We start from the raw sequence: 17,480 nt of genomic DNA on the forward strand, positions 1-17,480 counted from the left end.
CCTTATTTATTCCTTTTAAATTTTCTATATACTTGTGTAGCTTAGCCTGAAAGCATTATTTTTCCTGTACTCATAAAAATCTTTAGTCAATGAACTAAATCACTCTTTCCATGCTATGCTTGGTAATTTTTGTTTCCAGTTCTCATTGAGAAATAAGTATTTCTTTATGAAACAATGATTCTTCATTTATTTCTTTGATTTTGTTCATCAGGAGAACTCAGAAAGAACTCAGTGTTTGAATGTTATGGTCCTTAGAAATTAAAGGATTCTGTTGAAATTATACTAATACTGTAACTTCTTCCAAATGAAAAAACCCCAAACAAACACCAAATTAATTGTGCTTGAACAAAACTAACAATGAATAGTCATTCAGTGTTGTTATACCTGTGGTACCTCCATTCCTGAAATACAATAAATACTTTTCATGGCACACTCACCATCATTGCCTGCTGCACCAGAGTGTTACTGTGCTCACACATGTTTTTCAGGATCTTATTGGCAGCATTGTGGCGAGCAGTGGTTGTGGATTTAGAGGCCACAGTCAAAGGATAGATCAAAGCCTACAAGGGACATAAACAAATAAGATTTTAGAGTCACACAGAAGAGCAAAGCATTCATAAATAAGAGCCTCAGGGCTAGACAAGAGAAGACAAGCTTGCTTCTGGGAAGAGGTGATAGGAATTTGCTCTTCAAAAGTCTTCCCATCTGAAAAGCTTACAAGATTAACTCATGGAGTAGCAGAATGGCTTGAGAGCCTGTATCAAACTGGAACAACAGAAATCTGGTTTTAGCATTTTGTCATTTTCTATATTGTAGGAAGGAATTCAGATAAACTGTCTGTGGGGCAGCCTCTTAGAAGTCACTTAATGAGATTTAAGAAGGTGATTTGCACTCCCCACTATCCTGTTAGACAGAGAGAGCTTCCCCTGCTGCATGGCTCAATCACCTCTTCCTTCCATTGATAAGTGAACAATGCCGAGGTGAAAGAAGCAGCAGCAGAAACAGTCCCCATCCTCACTTGCTGTGACTTCCAGGGCAGGTGTCTGGGCTAGGTGAAATGGAACACAGGAAATGCCTTAACTGGCTCCCTGTCAGTCTGTGGAAATTCCTCCTCTAAGCACAAGCTTACCTGGGGATGGTACCGCCCGATATCTGTGAGGAGCTGATGGATGAGACGTCCTACTAGTGGCCGAGGGGTGTCAATTCTTGCAATGAGCTGAGGGATAACCTAGTGGTAAGGATAAGTAGGATAAATACCCGTGTTCTGTCCTCTGCTAGAGACCTCACAGGCTCTAAAGGATACAGAGAGGCCCACCACTTATTTTTAAGATGGGCAGAGAACAACACAAAGTTCCAAACAGTGTTAGAAACACAGAACAACTCAGTGAGATGACAAGTGTTCTGTGCAAAATTGTTATGGGATCCTTCTGTGGAAAGAGTAAGATGTGTCTTGAAGCATAATGCCCAAATAAGAAAGAAAGCCTTTTTTCTTTAATTTACAAGAGTCATTCTACAGAGCAATCCTGAAATGGACTGTCTGAATCACCTAACAGCAGCACAGTGGTGTTTTATACTTCATCACAACCTAATCACATCATCTTCAATTTAAACGTTTTCATTCTTTCTCATTCATATGCACTAATCTGCATATAAATACAGAAATGAATGCAAGAATGTTTCTTATGTCTCTGTTCAAGATACCTGTTAAATCAGTTACAAATTGTACTGCACACTGCTCTCACCATACACTAAAGAGGACTGTTTAGAAAAGGATCATCATAGATATCTTGTTAACAAATCCCCAAGCCCCAAAAAGAACTGAGATTTGTTTGAGCCCTTTGTGTTCCTTACCTGCAGCCACGTGTCTATCTGGATTGCTTTGACTCCTTCTACCAAAGCCTCATTCACATCAGGCCAGTGGCCATAGTCAAACCACAGAGTAAGGACTCTTTTTAAGAGAAATAAAATTGAAAAAGAGTTAGGAATGAAAAAAAAACCACCCAAAACATTCCAGTCAGTATCTTCAAACCCACTTACAAGGGACTCATCTTCCCAGAAACTAGAAACAGCAGGATAAGGTCTAATCCACCTAACATAAATTAGCTTGGACTGAAGCATTCCCTCAGCTTGGCCATAACAAAAAGAGCTGAAACAGGTTCTACTTAATCTTAAACCATGTGCCCTTACCCTTACCATTTACTATGTGCTTTATTATGTACCTCAGAGTGTCTTGCAGGTTGTTTCCTCGAGACAGAGATATGGATCGGAAGAAACCCTGGACAGCAGGGACTGTGTACATCAGGAGGGTCTTGGATAAATCCTTTTGGAATGAAAATTGCTGCATTAGTTCTACTCAAGTGCATCAGTCTACACGAATCCTAAGCTTAGCAAGAGGAAAGAGAGAGAGAAATGGGTGGGAAAGTAGATCTAATCTGTATTATTGCTAACTTCTGCTCATACTTCTCACAGGACATGTGGCTCCTAGAATTTATGTTTTGCTTGACTACACACAGGTCTTTCAGCCTGGCAGGGAACATACTGTGAAGCAGGTTTTATACTTCAGTTTGTACTGAGGGGCAGCAAAGCAGCCTAAAAACTACAACCCTACTAGAACTGGTAAGAGATTCTTCAGTCTTCCACAAAGGGCTTAAACAGCAGAACTTGTTACTGCACACTGTATCACCTCTTACAGCCATCCAAGCTTTTGTTTTAGTTCGGAGCTAACATATAAACATCTGCATTAATGTAGTCCTCTTCCCTTAAGACTGAGTTAACCTAACCTATCTTCTTGTGCTGTAAGCTATGAGCATATATATATATATATCTTACAGACAGCTTCCTCAAGCCAGGTGCACATAGTAACTTGTTCTCTGCCACAACATTTTCCTGTGTCTAAGCACTAAGTACCAGTCTCTCAACAGAAGCAGGGAGGCAGGGCACCTCAGTGACTTTTTTCTGCACTGGGGATGGGATGGGGCTGTTCTCTGTGCTCTCTGCATCACTCTCACTGTTGCTGCCCTCGGTGTTGGCGCTGGTGACGCTGGCTCCGCTGGCGTGACGCAGTTTCTTCTTCTCATCTCTGGCCTGGTTTTGGTGTTTGTAGTGAAGCACTGCTTCAAAGTTCATCACTGCCCAGGCATGCCAGGCCTGCCAAGAAGAGAGGGGGGGGGGGGGGGAAAACCCAAAGCCTGAAGGAAGAAAAATCTTTTCTGCAACCTCTACTTTATAATTATTAGAGGTAATAACCCAACTTAGTTCTGAGCTCACAGACAAGAGTAACAAGTAACACCCTGCAGACAACACAGTGCTTTGCTTCCTCTAATCACTTGCAGTTTTAACTGCCTTATTATCTTAAATAACATCATGGTGAATTCTTAGCCAGGAGTTCCCTGTTGGATATTTAAGGCAAAGGAGCTCTGCAGTAAAAACTAAACCATGTTCTATCTACATACACCTTATTTTTTCAAAGCTTTAAATGGAGATTAGTATGTTAGGACCAGGGGAGGTATAACACGAAGAAATGCAGGAGATGGTTGCCCCAGAGAAGATCTGACACCAAATATTAATTGAAATTTCATAACCCTGAAATCAAAAGTTCTTTGGAGAATTAGCAACAAGGCTACTTTCCTAGTTTAAGTTTACAGAGTAAGTTAAATTTTTCCATGTATATTATCCTCTCTCCTTCACTGTCAATTGACAGGAGAGAAGTCCCAAAAGCAAGAATAGAAACTGAACTGTGAACAAGTTTTACCAGCCAGATAAAATTCTAAACAAGAATCTCATGGTTGCCTTGGGCTGCTTTCTCTGTTTCTTTTTTAATCTTACAGTAACAAGGCAGATAGTTATAGGATAGCTTCCTATGAACATCTCCCCTTCCTGTAGTAGGGGATGTGTCCAGAAGCTGCTCTTTACTGACCTTGTACCAGTTGCGATCGTGCTCTGTTGCAGCACTGTAGTACTGCAAGACTTTGGGGATGGTGCTCTCATTGATGCCTTGCAGGTTCAGCTGCCACTCACCCAGTTTCAGGAAACACCTGGTTAACCAAAGGTATTATTGACTCAGAATCCAGAATGAAAACAACTGAAGAGGCAGACTTGTGAAGTCTGAAAGCTGTTTCATGTGGTAAACCCACCCAGCAAGCCTCTGCTGCAGAGTGCAGAACATGGAAGGTTCAGAACAGCTACACCCTGCTTGTGAGTGTGGAGCTAACTAGTTAATGGCTTAACTTCTAGGGGGAAAGGTGAGGGTCCAGCTTTGTTCTTCATTTATATAAATTATAGAATAAATGCAAGAATTAGCTAACAGTAGCATCAAAAGACTTCACCAGTATTGATGAAAAGCACACAGCACAGGTGCTGGCCAGCTATACTTGATCTGGAGGGAACACAAACAGTGAAAATCCAGAGTAACTGCTTTTCCCCTGAGCCAGAACCCCATTAAGCCATCCCCTCCCAGAGGAAAGGAAAAACAACATATTTTTACTGCAGCAGGGTGGGGCTGTGAAGGTTTGTGCAGAGCTTAACACTTTGCCCCATCAGCAGGCTCTAAATACCACAGTTACACAGCTGCCCTGTCTGTATTTTGAGTTTTCCAGAGGTATTGTGCAAGAAAAACATTGTGCACAGCTCATTACTAATTTGACTTCTGTGATAGTCAAGCTGAAAGAAATAAAACAATTCCATTATCAAGCTCCCATTCTCACATAAGCAAATTAAGTGCCAGGCTCCCTGAAAAAAAAAATGAAAAAACCAACCCTTCAGTAGTAAGCACCAAGCAATTCCTTCTTTAAATTGGGAACAACTGATCTGGCATCTCCAGATCCACAGAGGAAAATGGAGATTTTATGATGTGTTTTAAATGCAACAGCACTTTAAAAGACCATCACATGATGGGCACCTATTGCTGTTTTATTAACAGGCTGCCAAGCACAGATGTGCCAAGGATATGGGAAGGGTTTCTTTCCTACTGACTGGATTTCCTGAAATCCAAAGAAATTGCTATCCCTGAGAGCTCTGCCTTCTGCCAGTAAGACACAGTGCTGGAAAAAGATCACCAGCAACACACAGAAGTGCTGATGCTCGTGTGTCACAGTAACATTTACTGAAATTAGATGTTAGGAAAGAATGTAGTACCAAATAGGTCTCTAACAGTTAACTGAGAAATCCCCTGTTCTTTTGAATCAAAGCATGGGGCTTTGAATGAAATGTGTCATCTGCAGGGACTCTGCAACCTCAGGAAAGCCATCAGTTTCACGATATGGCCAAAGGGAGCCAAAGGACCAGGTACTGACCGTGCCATGAGCTTGTGGAGCTCCTGCTTGTGCTGCTGGTCCTCAGTGGCAATAGCATGTTGTGCCTGCTGCTGCATGGTCTGCACAAAGTGCTGCATGTGCTGGAACGCATCGATCTGCAAGGGGATGACAACTGTGTTAAGGACCACGGGGTTAAGTACAGCTTCACAAGACAGGAAGACAATGTGAAAATAACTGAAAGCAAAAAAATCCAACAGTTTTGTTTTCTTTCAAAGCCTTTTAGACTTTTACATCACTCTAAAATCACTTTATGCTCTACATATGTAGCGCCAAATAAATGAAGAGGTTCTTGATGTCTCAGAAATCTGGCCACTGAGTTGCTGCACTGAGGGACAAACACCTGCATCCTTCCAATGCCAGGCACACCTTCGTGTCACACAAACAACATGACTGACCCTAACACAAGCCAACATTGTGCTACGATGTGCAAGAACTCAACTCTGGCACAGTGACAAGGTCACCTGTACGGGAAGAAAACTTCAGCAGCAGAGAAGGTCGTGGTACTGCTGCTGCAGAGTGAGATGCTAGTCACGATAGAGATGTCTCATTTGCAATGTAGGATGCATATTAAAGGCAGTCCAGCAATTCCAACTATCAAACAAATGTTCATAGCTTACAAACAATATCTGACCAGGTCACTACCATAACAGATAGGATCACAGATCCAGAGAATACAATAGGATACGGCCTGGAAAAAAACAAACAATTTAAGAAAATAATGCCTGAAGGAAAACTTGCAGCTTCCTGATCTTCCCTCCTGACACCTCAGCTTTTTCTAGGCTTACAGTACACAGCACAGGACATAAACTTTGAGTTGTTTCCACAAATTAGAAGTCTAGATTTCTCCTAAGGTTGTTCAGGAAGTACAGATGTACATCGCTCCTTCCCCAGAAGATGACATAAGGCAGTAGTGCTAAAGCAACTTGCACTACCAGAATCTGAGGGAAGACTCTTTTTGGAACTCCTTGTGAAGAATTACAGGGTAAGAAACCTGAAATTAAAGCTTTAAGGAAAAAGTATGCATGCTTCACTGGAAACAATTAGAGTAAAGCACTTGCAATCTGCAAGGTCATTTCAGGCCAGAAACGTCAGAACACGCTATTAAGAGTCCAATTTGCTTACTGCAGGAATGAGCTGCTTTAGAGTGAGACCAAAATCACCTGAGCTGAAATGCCTCATCTACCCCCAGTTTACTTTAGATACATTCTCTTCCCCCACCTCCTTAATCTTTGTGCCTCTTTCATTCTGCTTTCTACAACTGCAGCAGCTTCCTGCCTTTTATCCATCTATTTCTTTAGCTCAAACACAGAGAAGTTCCTTTTTACTCCAAAAGGCAGGCAGAGAACTCCCATATGCTTCTTGGGTCATTTACTGCAGAAAGTAAGAGACCATTACACAGTTTTACAAAGCCAAAAGAACCAGGGCCTCATCAGCAGTTCCTTCTGCTTTTGAAATTCAAATAAAAAATAGTTAGGTCATGGCAATGTTCCCCCAGCAATGGCTCTGCTCCCATGCTGGCAATCCCAAAGACAGGAAAAATAAAAAAAGATGTGGCAGAATATGAGAATAAATTGAGGCTTTAATGTATATTAAAAAAAGGTAAGTTATCCAGTCTGGAGTTTACTGGATTTGATTATGTAAATTCTCCCTGTGTTGCAATGTCAAAAACATTCACCCTAGGCTCTTTGGAGCCAAACTCTTCCCATGACAAAACCCTATGTACTTTTCAGCTGCCTTTCAGTTAGAAATTTTCAATAAAGTACAAACTGTTCAGGATACTTTTCTAAAACTGGTAATAAACCCCCCTTACTTCCCTCTTTTGATAGATAACCTAACCCTGGCCATAGATAGGTACAGAGTGGAGACCTGGCAATCACAACAGTGGATCAGGAGAACAAGTACCAAGCCTACACAGTAAGTATCCTGGTGAGAAGAGCTACTATTGACCACTAATCTTGGCTGTATCCCTTGGGGATAAAAAATAATGTAGGAATATAAAATTAGGGCCAGGCCTTCTCTGTCACTGCAGAGTTTTAAAGGAAAACATGGAAAGCTTATCTTCTGAATAACAATCAGGAAAGGGATTAGTTACTCTTTTTCAGATGAGCAAAAATGAAGCCTTCAGCCTTGACTTTGTTCTGTGGGGATTATGAAGAGCTAACATGCATGGCATGACACAAAACCTGAGCCATGAAACAGGTGCTATGTTGCTTTGTACCTTACGGGCACTCTTCCACATGTGTTTCATGTATGCATAAGTCACTTGGGGATGTACTGTGGGCAGTGGGTGATCCAGCTGTCGAGAGGGATCCACTCCCAAGAGCAGGACAAGTGTCTTATGGGCCAAAGCCTGGAGAAAGTTGCAAAGAAAAAAAAGCAGGTTAAAACATGCTCATTCTTACCTCCACTTCATATTGGCTGCATAATTGCTCACCACTAAAAAACACCTGACCTTCTAGATAAAACAAAGCAGCCTTATTACACCTCCCTGGACTCCTAAGAGTATCACAGGATAAACCATATGTCTTCATTGGGATCCCAGCATTAGGTTTTCATTTCAGAAGCCAGCAGAGTGTGAAGTCTCTGTTTCAAATATTTTTGACAATAAATCTTGTGGTGAATGTTGAAACAGGATTGTAATGTTCAATAACAACATCACAGTCTAGATTTGATGAGTGCTTTAGCAGAGAGCGCTATTATTAATAATTAACAGGGCTGTATAAGAACTTTCAGGTGTAGTATGTAAGAAAAAATTGGCTCTGAGGCTCTCAGGTGTAATACTAGTCCCACAAAAATAACCTTGGCTATAGGCATGAGCTCTATGCTGGTTACAATTTCAGTATTTCAACAGCTCTGACTGCAAAGGGGAGCCCATCCCACTGGGCAATGGAAGTATTTGGAAATGCTCAAGGGTGAAGCAGCACTGACAAAGCCAATCATCTAAAAACTTCCTGTAGATGTTAGAGCTTAATAGAGCTCACCAGTCTCCCACTCTTGCCACACAAGCTGGCATACTTGAGCCAAGTTCTCATGTCTTCATGAGGATTCACAACAAGAGATCGGACCATCAAGATTCTCTGCCAGTCTTCCACAATTCTTTGACAGCCCTGAGAGAAATAAGAAGAGAGAACTTGTGTTTTACTTCCAATCTGCTCCACAGAGCCCTCATTCACAATCTGCAGGGACTTTTCCCAAGACAGAGACTTCAGTACACACAGTTCACAGCAGGCCAACATTAGGAACTAGCTGGCTATTTCTTTCAACACTGCAATGTGTGAAGAAGGTTAAGTCCTCAACTCTTACTCTCTGCTGCCAGCTCAGTGTTTGCAGTCTAACACATCCTGTAATGGAAAAAGGAGAAAAACTTCTAAAGCAGAAAGCTCTCTGTGCAATTCTGAAACAAGTCAAGAGTTTTATAAACCTTCTCAACCTAGTTTTAAAGCCTGTTTTTGGATTAAACAGTGACACATCTCAACATGGAGATGGTACAAAACCAAACAGTTGCAAAGATATTTTTGTTATTGCCCTTTTTCTTGCATCTCCTTCTATGTGTTGTTGCCTTTAGAGGCTGGCATGACTGAACTGACATTCTGCCAGAAACTGTAGCTCCAACTGCTGCACTGCTTGTAGAAGCACTGTCTGGTACTAGTAGGTCTGAAGAGAGAGGCACAACAACATGGTCCATCAGAGCAGGATGAAGCTGCATTTCAAATATTCAAAGATGCTTCAAGGAGAATTGTGGAAGGGACAGTAACAACCAAATGGTGCTTGCTGCAGTGGTCAAGTACTTCAGGGTAACAGTGATGCTCTGAAGTTCATATTGATCCAGAGATGACTTAGTTTTGAGGTACACAAAAGATTTCCATTGGCAGCAAGCACCAAAGCATCTATTTCTTTCCCTTTTTCCCCAAAATTGAGGGCTGGGAAGCTAAGCAAAGCTTGTTCACTAATATCCAAAAAACCATCATCCAATTGGCAGTTAAAAACTATTAAAAAACAGCTATAAAACGGGCAAGAACTGTATGTACAGGTTTCAGGACTATAAACAGCTGTATTCAGACATTACATTTCCTGTCACTCTCAGCTTCTCCACCCCAGTGGAATGCTCCTGAGCTTTCCAGACAGGAATGCAGATGGAAGACTAAAAGCTTTGTCACAGTTTCCCAAACAGCTAAAACATATGCAGCAACAACAGCCTTTCCTAAGGAGGCAGACGTAGCAGTCACAGTGAAGAACTTTGCATAGGAAGAAATTCTCCCCCCAGGCAGTGTATCAAGCTTTGGTATAATGAGAGCATTTTACCTTAAAAATGCCATTCTTTTTTTTTTTTTCACAACCCTCCCCTTGCAGGAATCTCCTCTTTAAACAGTATTGCTGTATGTACTGCTTCATCTGATGATGTTCACTTTCACTGTAGGGATGCCTCTTGTAAGGAAATAGTCTCAAAATATTTGGTTCATTTAAACCTTTAGAGGTGCTTTGGATTTTTGCTGTTCAGAGTAAGAAAAGCACAACCTTATCTTCAAATACAGGGAAAGCAGAATTGATAAAGGTCTCTTAAAGAGGACAAGGCTAATTAATTGGAAATGTTCTTGTAAGATGTCAAAAAGGAACAGGACAATCTTTTAAAAGAAGTATGTAAATACTCTGCCCAGTTTTCCAGGGTTCCCTTTAGCCTACATTGCAGCCAGCCAGGTAGAAAGTTCAAACCAGCCTCATCCAAACCAGTATTTCCAGGTGCAGTCCAAAGCAGATGGGCAGCCTTGGAGATGTTACCAGCTTCTCCATTCTGTACACATTTATTTTCAAGACTTCAATCACCTTACTAAAGTGTGAAACAACCCAGATCTGCAAACATGGATGCTACTGGGAAAGGAAGAGAAATGGGAAGATTTGCTGAGCCCTGACACCAGCTTGAAAGGAAACTGTTCATGCCAGCACATCAGCATCTCCATATCTTTCCAGAGAGGTACCTGCAGTCTTTCCCACCAGATCTGGCGGATGATCTCCCGGCGTTCTGGTACAAGTTTATACTGGATAACCTCTTCCAGCTCTGACAGCATCTGGCAGGATACCATAGCCTGAAGGAAACAATCACATTCCATCCAAATCACTACAGAACAAATCTATAATTAAGGAACAGTATTTTGGCATCAAAATCTTAAGTACATATGCTGCCCAACAGGTAAAGGACCGACTGCTATATCCTGGTATCCAGGCAATCTGCTGATTGCAACTTTATAAATGTCAATTCTTGTTTCTTTTGAGGGAGGTGAGCTCACTTCACTGTTTCATTTGTCCTACAAAGTTGTATTTCTTATCTAACAAAAGCCATTGAGCTTGTGGGCCTACACAGGCCTTCTTGTTTGACACCAGGGCTACTGGGGAGTCTTATGCAGCTGCTAGAGACAGTCTGAGCCAGCAAGGAGGAGAAAGGAGGCTGCCAGGTAGACACTTACCCCATAGGCTCGACTGTAGCTCTCTCCTGCCATGGCAGTCAGCTCAGCATCTAGCAGATCTCTGGCTTTGTCAATGCACTGAAATAAAACAAGATATTGAGACAAAGGTGCTATATTTTACCTAGAGTCAACCATTGGAACTGTCAGTATCTGTTCCATCTCGTGAATAAAGCTGGCTTTGTTCCCGTTGTCCAACAAGAAGCAAGAAAGGATGTTATCAATAGAAAGAACTGACAAGAAAACAGTGTCCAAGGGCAGGGATAGGGAAAGCCAAGGGGGCTTCATTTATCACCTACCCAGTCTGAAGCTTCTCTTTCTACCAAATCAAAGTTTGCAGTATTTCTCATCCTAATGTCATCGTAGAAATCATCATTAATAACATTTATAGTGAAAAAGTTCACATTTTAGTGGAAGAGAGTGGGTTACAAAAAAGCCTTGAGAAATGTCTCTTGATAATGTATGAAGACAGAAAATAGCTTTCACTGCTTTACGTAACCCAACAGGTTTTTATGAATTTTACAGGACAGCAAATTCCATTTCTCTTCCTCCAACTAAGACATGCTCCTCAAGCATGAAATAAATCCTGCTCTGGTTCCAGTCATTATATAATCTCTCATCTATAGTTTTTCTTGTTCAAAATGTTAAAGGTTAGTCACAAACTCTGCCCCTTCGAATGCCTGGCTAACTTTACTGTACACATCACCCAAAAATCTATGTACAGGCTTTGACAGAGCAGACTGAACTACTGCTTTACCAAAGCTGGCAACTCAGCACAGAATTCTCAGAAATGGTACTTGAGCTTCCCTGGAAAGTGAACAATATGCTCCACATCTACAGAGGGAAAAAAGTCTCCTCTGTGACAAACAAGCATACCAGGGTGGCTCCATTTAATAGATTCATTCCTTGCCTTGATTTCTCATCTTCATCTAAGGTTTATCACTGCTACCAGAAAAATTAGAGGAAAAGTTCTGGTACTTCACAGAAAAGGCTGCAACAGACAGAACTGCACAGAACACCCATGAAGAATCTTATGTGTGTCTTATGCCATGAATGCCTTTCACCAAGCAGCAGAATGGAACCTCTGCCAAGATACTCTTTGTGCACTGTCTAAAACACAGACATAAAAGTGAAGAAGCCTAAGAATGACTAGAGCATTCTTACCCACCACAGCACTGCACCACCATTATCTATGTATTCACTGCTGTGTTTCCAGTAATACCAGATAAGCTCAATCACCAAGGTCTAATACATCAATAGAAAAAGGTTACTGGGCAATTCACAGCCAACTGCTTTAAAACAGCATGCCTTTCCATGCAGCAATATAGCCTAGCTCATCTTAAACTAAGTTTTGAAAAGCCAACAAAGAGGATAATTACCTGCTGAGCCAGTGAGAAAAGGTCCTGATGAAGAGCCAGCACAGCTCTGTAGAAAGCACCATCGTGAGTGTCTCTTGGGATCATGCAGGTATATTCTTCCATGCTATCCCACTGACCTGCAGAGACACAGACACCCCCAGTAACAAAACAGCCTTCTCTGCAGGATAAGAACAGGACTATGCTACGGTGCTGAGGCACCAGCACCCAGGCCTGAATGGGTGACTGCTGTGTGGCACTTCTGCATTTCAGTCAGCTCTCCTACAGCTTGTCTTTGGCAGGGACAGACTGTGTTACACCCAGAAACTGTATCTATACATACACAGACACTGTATGGATACATGCACGAGTTAGAGACAAGCAAAAGCACAGACATTTTTCTTCTAGGCAATTGTTATCCTCATGGAAAAGGTTCTTGCATCCCTTGTGATGAAAAAGTTGAAATGCTGACATTTCCAGAACATTTGAATGAATCGGTGTCCTACAAAGTAAAAGGTTCATTCTTCTCAGCAAGGGCTGGCAGACAGCAAGTGATTTGTAAGTTTCTCTAGTAAATATCTGGCTATCAGAATAACTGATATTTGGAACATTTCTGTATTTATTCCACTTAAGATAGTCTACTCAGCAGGCAAGATCTATTACAACGCTCAGCAGATATTGTTCTAGTTTGTAAATAAGAATATGCCACAAGTCTGAGAAATTCCATTAATCTCATTTCAAGCCTGAGCTATGTTTGATGTAAATAAGTAAAAGGGCCCAATTAAGCAAAAAAGATTTATGACATTTTGTAATTCTGAAGCAAGTTAAAACTACCTGTGCTTCCAGACTGTGGGTTGTCACATAACTACCACATAAGGATATGTTACCTAGACCCCAGGCAGCAGCAGCAGCCATCCTGGCCATCTTAGCTTGAGTTTCATCATTGACCTGGGTCCACTTTTCACAGCATTGCTGGTGGAGCTGCCCCCTAAGAAGAATCCACAATTTCTGGTCAGTAAAATAGCCCCTTCTGAGAATTCCACCTTGCTAAACAACCACTTTCCACAGATAAGATGACAACCAGCCCCACCGTTCTTTTTAAACCCTTTTTATACAGAGTGGAAAATAGATTCTTCTCCTCTGGCCAACTCAGCTGCACTAGTTGAATGACAAATACCCTCCAACCAGGAAATAATTTAAAGGCATAATATGCTTTGAAAACACAGAAGTTTGCATTTGTTCCTCAGCAGTTAGTAATATATATTTTAGACACTGAACTGTCAACTCCACTCTGCAAATGCAGAGTCAAAACCCACATATGACCTGAATCTCTTGTGCACAGCTCCTGCTGTCAAACATTTTTGATAAACATAACATCAAGTTTGAAGACAGAGGCTAGAGAATCAGTAATGCTGTAACCTAGCATGAAGAACTATCATGGCAAGATCTGAATCTTTCATCTCCAATAGAGAGGAAGCATCAGGATTTTTTAAGTATTTCTTTTAAATCAACTGCAAATGCTCCATTAATCAAACCAATTACTATGAGTGTTGCAGTTCCACAATTTCACAGGCTGGATACTCTGTGGCAGTAAAACAGCTGCCAACTGTGAGGGAGGCCAGCTTGCCTTTTCTGCTGTCACCCTCTCCCCTACCAAAAAGAAAGATGAAATCAAACAGAACCAATGGGCTGCCACGGGCAAGACAGTCATTCTGACAGCTTGATGGCCCAGAAGGAAAAAAACCAACAACAAAAAAACCCACAAAACAAAAAAAAAAACCAAGCCAAATCTATGAACAACAGTAAATCAGGACCTCTAGATGCTAATAAAGGAGTATGGCTCTTGCAGACATAACTACATCAGGAGACAAATGGCTAAGATGTTTTGGCTGTACTTGCAGAACATCACTGCCCAGAGCACTGAAATAACAATGCTGTGTAGCACTGGTTCTAGATTAACTGCCATATTCTGGGAAGCAGACTCCAGCAGCAGAAATAGTCAAGCTGAACACTACTGAAGAGTATCAGCAGTCAAATCATGGGGTCCTCAGTCTCAGGAGGATGTCTCTGTAGTCAGCTGCAAGGGAGCAGACAGCACTTTGCCAAGATACTTCTGAGTTGTACAGAACATCTGCACAGAGAGGGAGTGCAGCTCAGCAGCAAGCACAGAGCTCTGCCAGACTGTGACTTCTCATCACAGAACAAAAGCAGTCTTTTCTAATTTGTCCCTGAAGAAGCAGGAGGTTCAGAGAGGACATTTTTCACAAAGACATATCCTGCAGGAGGGAGAAATTCCCTAAATCCCTGGTGGGAACTGCCTACTCCTAGAAAAGGTGACTGAGAAATGCTCATTAAGAGGATCTATTTTTCTAACTGCAAAAGCTACGCCCAACATGCCACACCCTCATCTAGAAATAAAAAGGGCAGAAAAATGCTGTCAGAATTAGGTTTCTCAAACAGCTCTGTCTCCCCAACAGTAAAATGACTTTAGTGAAGAGGAATCTCCTCACTGTTGTCATCCCATGGGTTCACGTCAGGACCCATCAGGGGAGAGCTCTAATGACATGAAAAGTTCAGCAGAAAGGCAGAACCTGGACCAAATCACACATGCCCCTGGGCAGAACTGCATGCTCCAGTGAACAGGATGCCTTCTCCAATTATCTTCTCTGAATTGAAGTGAACAGGGAGAAAAACAGAGGTCCCCAGTTAACCAGCAAGCTAGAAGTCACTACCAGCTCAGCCTCTCACAAGAACTGGCTCTAATCATTTACATGTTGACAATACATTTAACTCAGTTTGAAATACCTCATGTCCACAAAGGCAACGCTTAATGAATGCTAAAAAAAGAGTAATAATTAAAAACTCTGGCATCTACAGGATGAGCAAAAGGGTTGTAAAGTGGGAGCACTTTATTTGACACAACCTTACACTCAGGTGACTCTTGGGAAGCAACTTCACTAACAGTGGTGCAAAAGGCCATGCATTCTGGACATGCAAAGGTCCCACCACAAATGAATACAGAAATCTCCCAGGTTTTAATCAGAGTTTAAAAAGGACAGCCACAATGAGCTCCTTTTATGATTGCTTTTGACAAGTGTTCCCAGTGAATGTTTCCTGAAAGGTCCCCTCTATTCACAAGTTCTTTCTTTGTTACAAATGGAGTTGATCACAAGACTGCAGATTTTCTTTCAGGAAGAACTTAGCAGATGGCCCATCCCAAAAGACTTAGAGATGTCATTACCAATCCTGACTGCAATGAACAGCATGAGAAATCACTGGAAAGTGGAGAGTCAAGTGGGAATACTCGAACTATTAAGTAAGCAAGAGTAACTAGAAATTCAGGCAAATAAATAAATTTCACCTGGATAACAGCATCCAGAGAAGAGTTAGGCACCATTTCAAAAGGCAACATTTTCCTCAGTCTTCAGGCATTCCCCTCTTACCATTCACCAAGAGCTTCCAAGCAACGCATCCGTCCTAGCATCAGCTCAGGATCATCTTTGTTTGTGTCCATCTTCTTGTCATAGGCCACCAGAGCATCTTCCCACTCATGAAGCTTTTCATACCAGGTTGCTTGAATTTCCTAAGAGGAAAAAAAGAAATAAATCAGATTAAACAACAGGATTAAAACTCACCTTTCTATATTAACTACTGCAGCTTTTCCTGAAGAATTCTGTGCCTATGGTGGTCACTCAGCCCTTTATTTTAAACATCCTTGTGGACTTCTACAACACAGATAAAAGCCTCAAGCTAGTGCAAAAACAGGAATCCAGAGTATTGCTTAATCTGCACAGCAATGAATTCAGGATTTAGCAGAGGGATCAATCAAACATCATCCCCTCTTCAGTGTCACTGAAATAATACCTCAGTAGCTGGTGCTTTAATTTTTGGAGAGAAAAAGGGTGAATATTTATATTCCACTTGCCATTGTTGCACATACTTGCATTTAAACAAGAACGATAATCCACTCTCAGGAATGGAGTGATGAGCTGGGAAAAAAACCCCAAACAAACAACAAAAAACCCCAGAAAGCACAGTGTACATCTGGCTACTGCTAGGCCAAGTATTGATGTTGGAGACTACTCATAGCCCTCTTAAGGCAAGGCTGTGGCTTGTAACAAAGACTTTAAGAGTAAGCCAAGGAGTGATCCTTATCAGCTGCACAAACTTTTCTTCAGTCCTTGTTTCTAGATTTTGTTTCTAATTTTCAAGAAATAAAATGCATTAATATTTTTTCCATACTTACCTTTTGCTAAAGATTTTCTGCTCAGTCCTTGGCAGCTCATGTCTTGACATAGGCTGCAGAAGACATTCTTTTCCCAGCCCTGTGGGCAGGGTCATTATAAATCATGCTCTCCATATCAGGCCTTCCACTTAGGACATTTATTTACCAGCCCTTGAACTTGTAAGTTCAGTCACAGTATTTCAAGTCAGTTCTGAAAGCAGAGCTCAGAGCTCCTCTTCATTTCTTTTCACTGCCTATTCTCACAAATCCTGTTGTTTTGAACCACATTTACTGCTACCACCACATTACTGCTGCAAAGTGAGGTCAGAATTAGGTAACAGAGCTTTGCTTAATCCACCCTAGGAATAAAAAGAAGCTGCAAAGATGTTCTTAAGTCCATACCTCTCCCAGAAAGGATTTATTTTCCAGTCTAGGTCAAGATCCCACATAATCCTACACCAGAGGAATTCCCCATTCTGTGCTTATACCTCTTCCCACTTTCTAGTGCTTCCTAAAGAAAGAGGCCAGTCTACTGTGCTTTCAGGGCTACCTTCCTTTTCCCAATCACCCTAAGGCACTACAAAAATGATCACTGCAAAATCATCTTTTTAACGGAGTAAAACTGGCAGGAGAACAGAGAAGCTTTAGTCCCTGAACACAAATTAAATGCTTCCAAAAAAGGAGGAAAAGAAGGTAAGTTGTACAGAGAAAGACAGAGAACAAATACAAAACGGGATTATTTTATTTCTGTGAGCAGTCAAAATTGTACAGGACTGGCTAATTTATAACTCTAAATACTATCTGTGAACTCTGACAGGTTCATGTGCCTCCTGGATGAGAGAGACTAGAAGCACAACTTCCATTAAATCCACATCTGGAAGGTGCTGATGCAGTTCCTCAACCCTCAAGCATTTAAAGCTTAGAACAGGGACTTATTCCCTCACTTCTCAACTTCTTCTAAATAAACTTACTTCTTTTTGCAAGTTACTAGTTCCTCACAGTTGCATTTAGTGGCAATGGTAGCTGCTAAATTCTCCTCCCAATCAGGTTCTTGAACAAGTTCTTGCAGCCTTCCCCAGCTGTCTTACCTGTGTGCAGTATTTTCTGGCACACAGCTAAACACACAGTGTGC

The 17,480-nt window shown here is 41.5% G+C and overlaps 1 protein-coding gene across 2 annotated transcripts in view; it reads right to left on the minus strand.

The window, feature by feature from the left end:
* MTOR (mechanistic target of rapamycin kinase) overlaps positions 1–17,480 on the minus strand; it is a 64,648-nt gene that overhangs the window by 10,616 nt on the left and 36,552 nt on the right. For both annotated transcript variants that reach the window (XM_051637324.1, XM_051637323.1), the window contains 14 exons: positions 15,567–15,706; positions 13,011–13,111; positions 12,148–12,263; positions 10,772–10,849; positions 10,286–10,393; positions 8,294–8,419; positions 7,531–7,662; positions 5,292–5,407; positions 3,917–4,034; positions 2,941–3,147; positions 2,220–2,320; positions 1,852–1,948; positions 1,130–1,228; positions 438–560 (listed from right to left, as the gene is read on the minus strand). In XM_051637324.1, coding sequence (XP_051493284.1) covers positions 438–560; positions 1,130–1,228; positions 1,852–1,948; positions 2,220–2,320; positions 2,941–3,147; positions 3,917–4,034; positions 5,292–5,407; positions 7,531–7,662; positions 8,294–8,419; positions 10,286–10,393; positions 10,772–10,849; positions 12,148–12,263; positions 13,011–13,111; positions 15,567–15,706 — 1,662 coding nt within the window. The remainder of the gene's footprint in view (positions 1–437; positions 561–1,129; positions 1,229–1,851; positions 1,949–2,219; positions 2,321–2,940; positions 3,148–3,916; positions 4,035–5,291; positions 5,408–7,530; positions 7,663–8,293; positions 8,420–10,285; positions 10,394–10,771; positions 10,850–12,147; positions 12,264–13,010; positions 13,112–15,566; positions 15,707–17,480) is intronic.

Source organism: Apus apus, chromosome 20 (genome assembly GCF_020740795.1).
Source record: "Apus apus isolate bApuApu2 chromosome 20, bApuApu2.pri.cur, whole genome shotgun sequence".
Classification (NCBI taxonomy): domain Eukaryota; kingdom Metazoa; phylum Chordata; class Aves; order Apodiformes; family Apodidae; genus Apus; species Apus apus.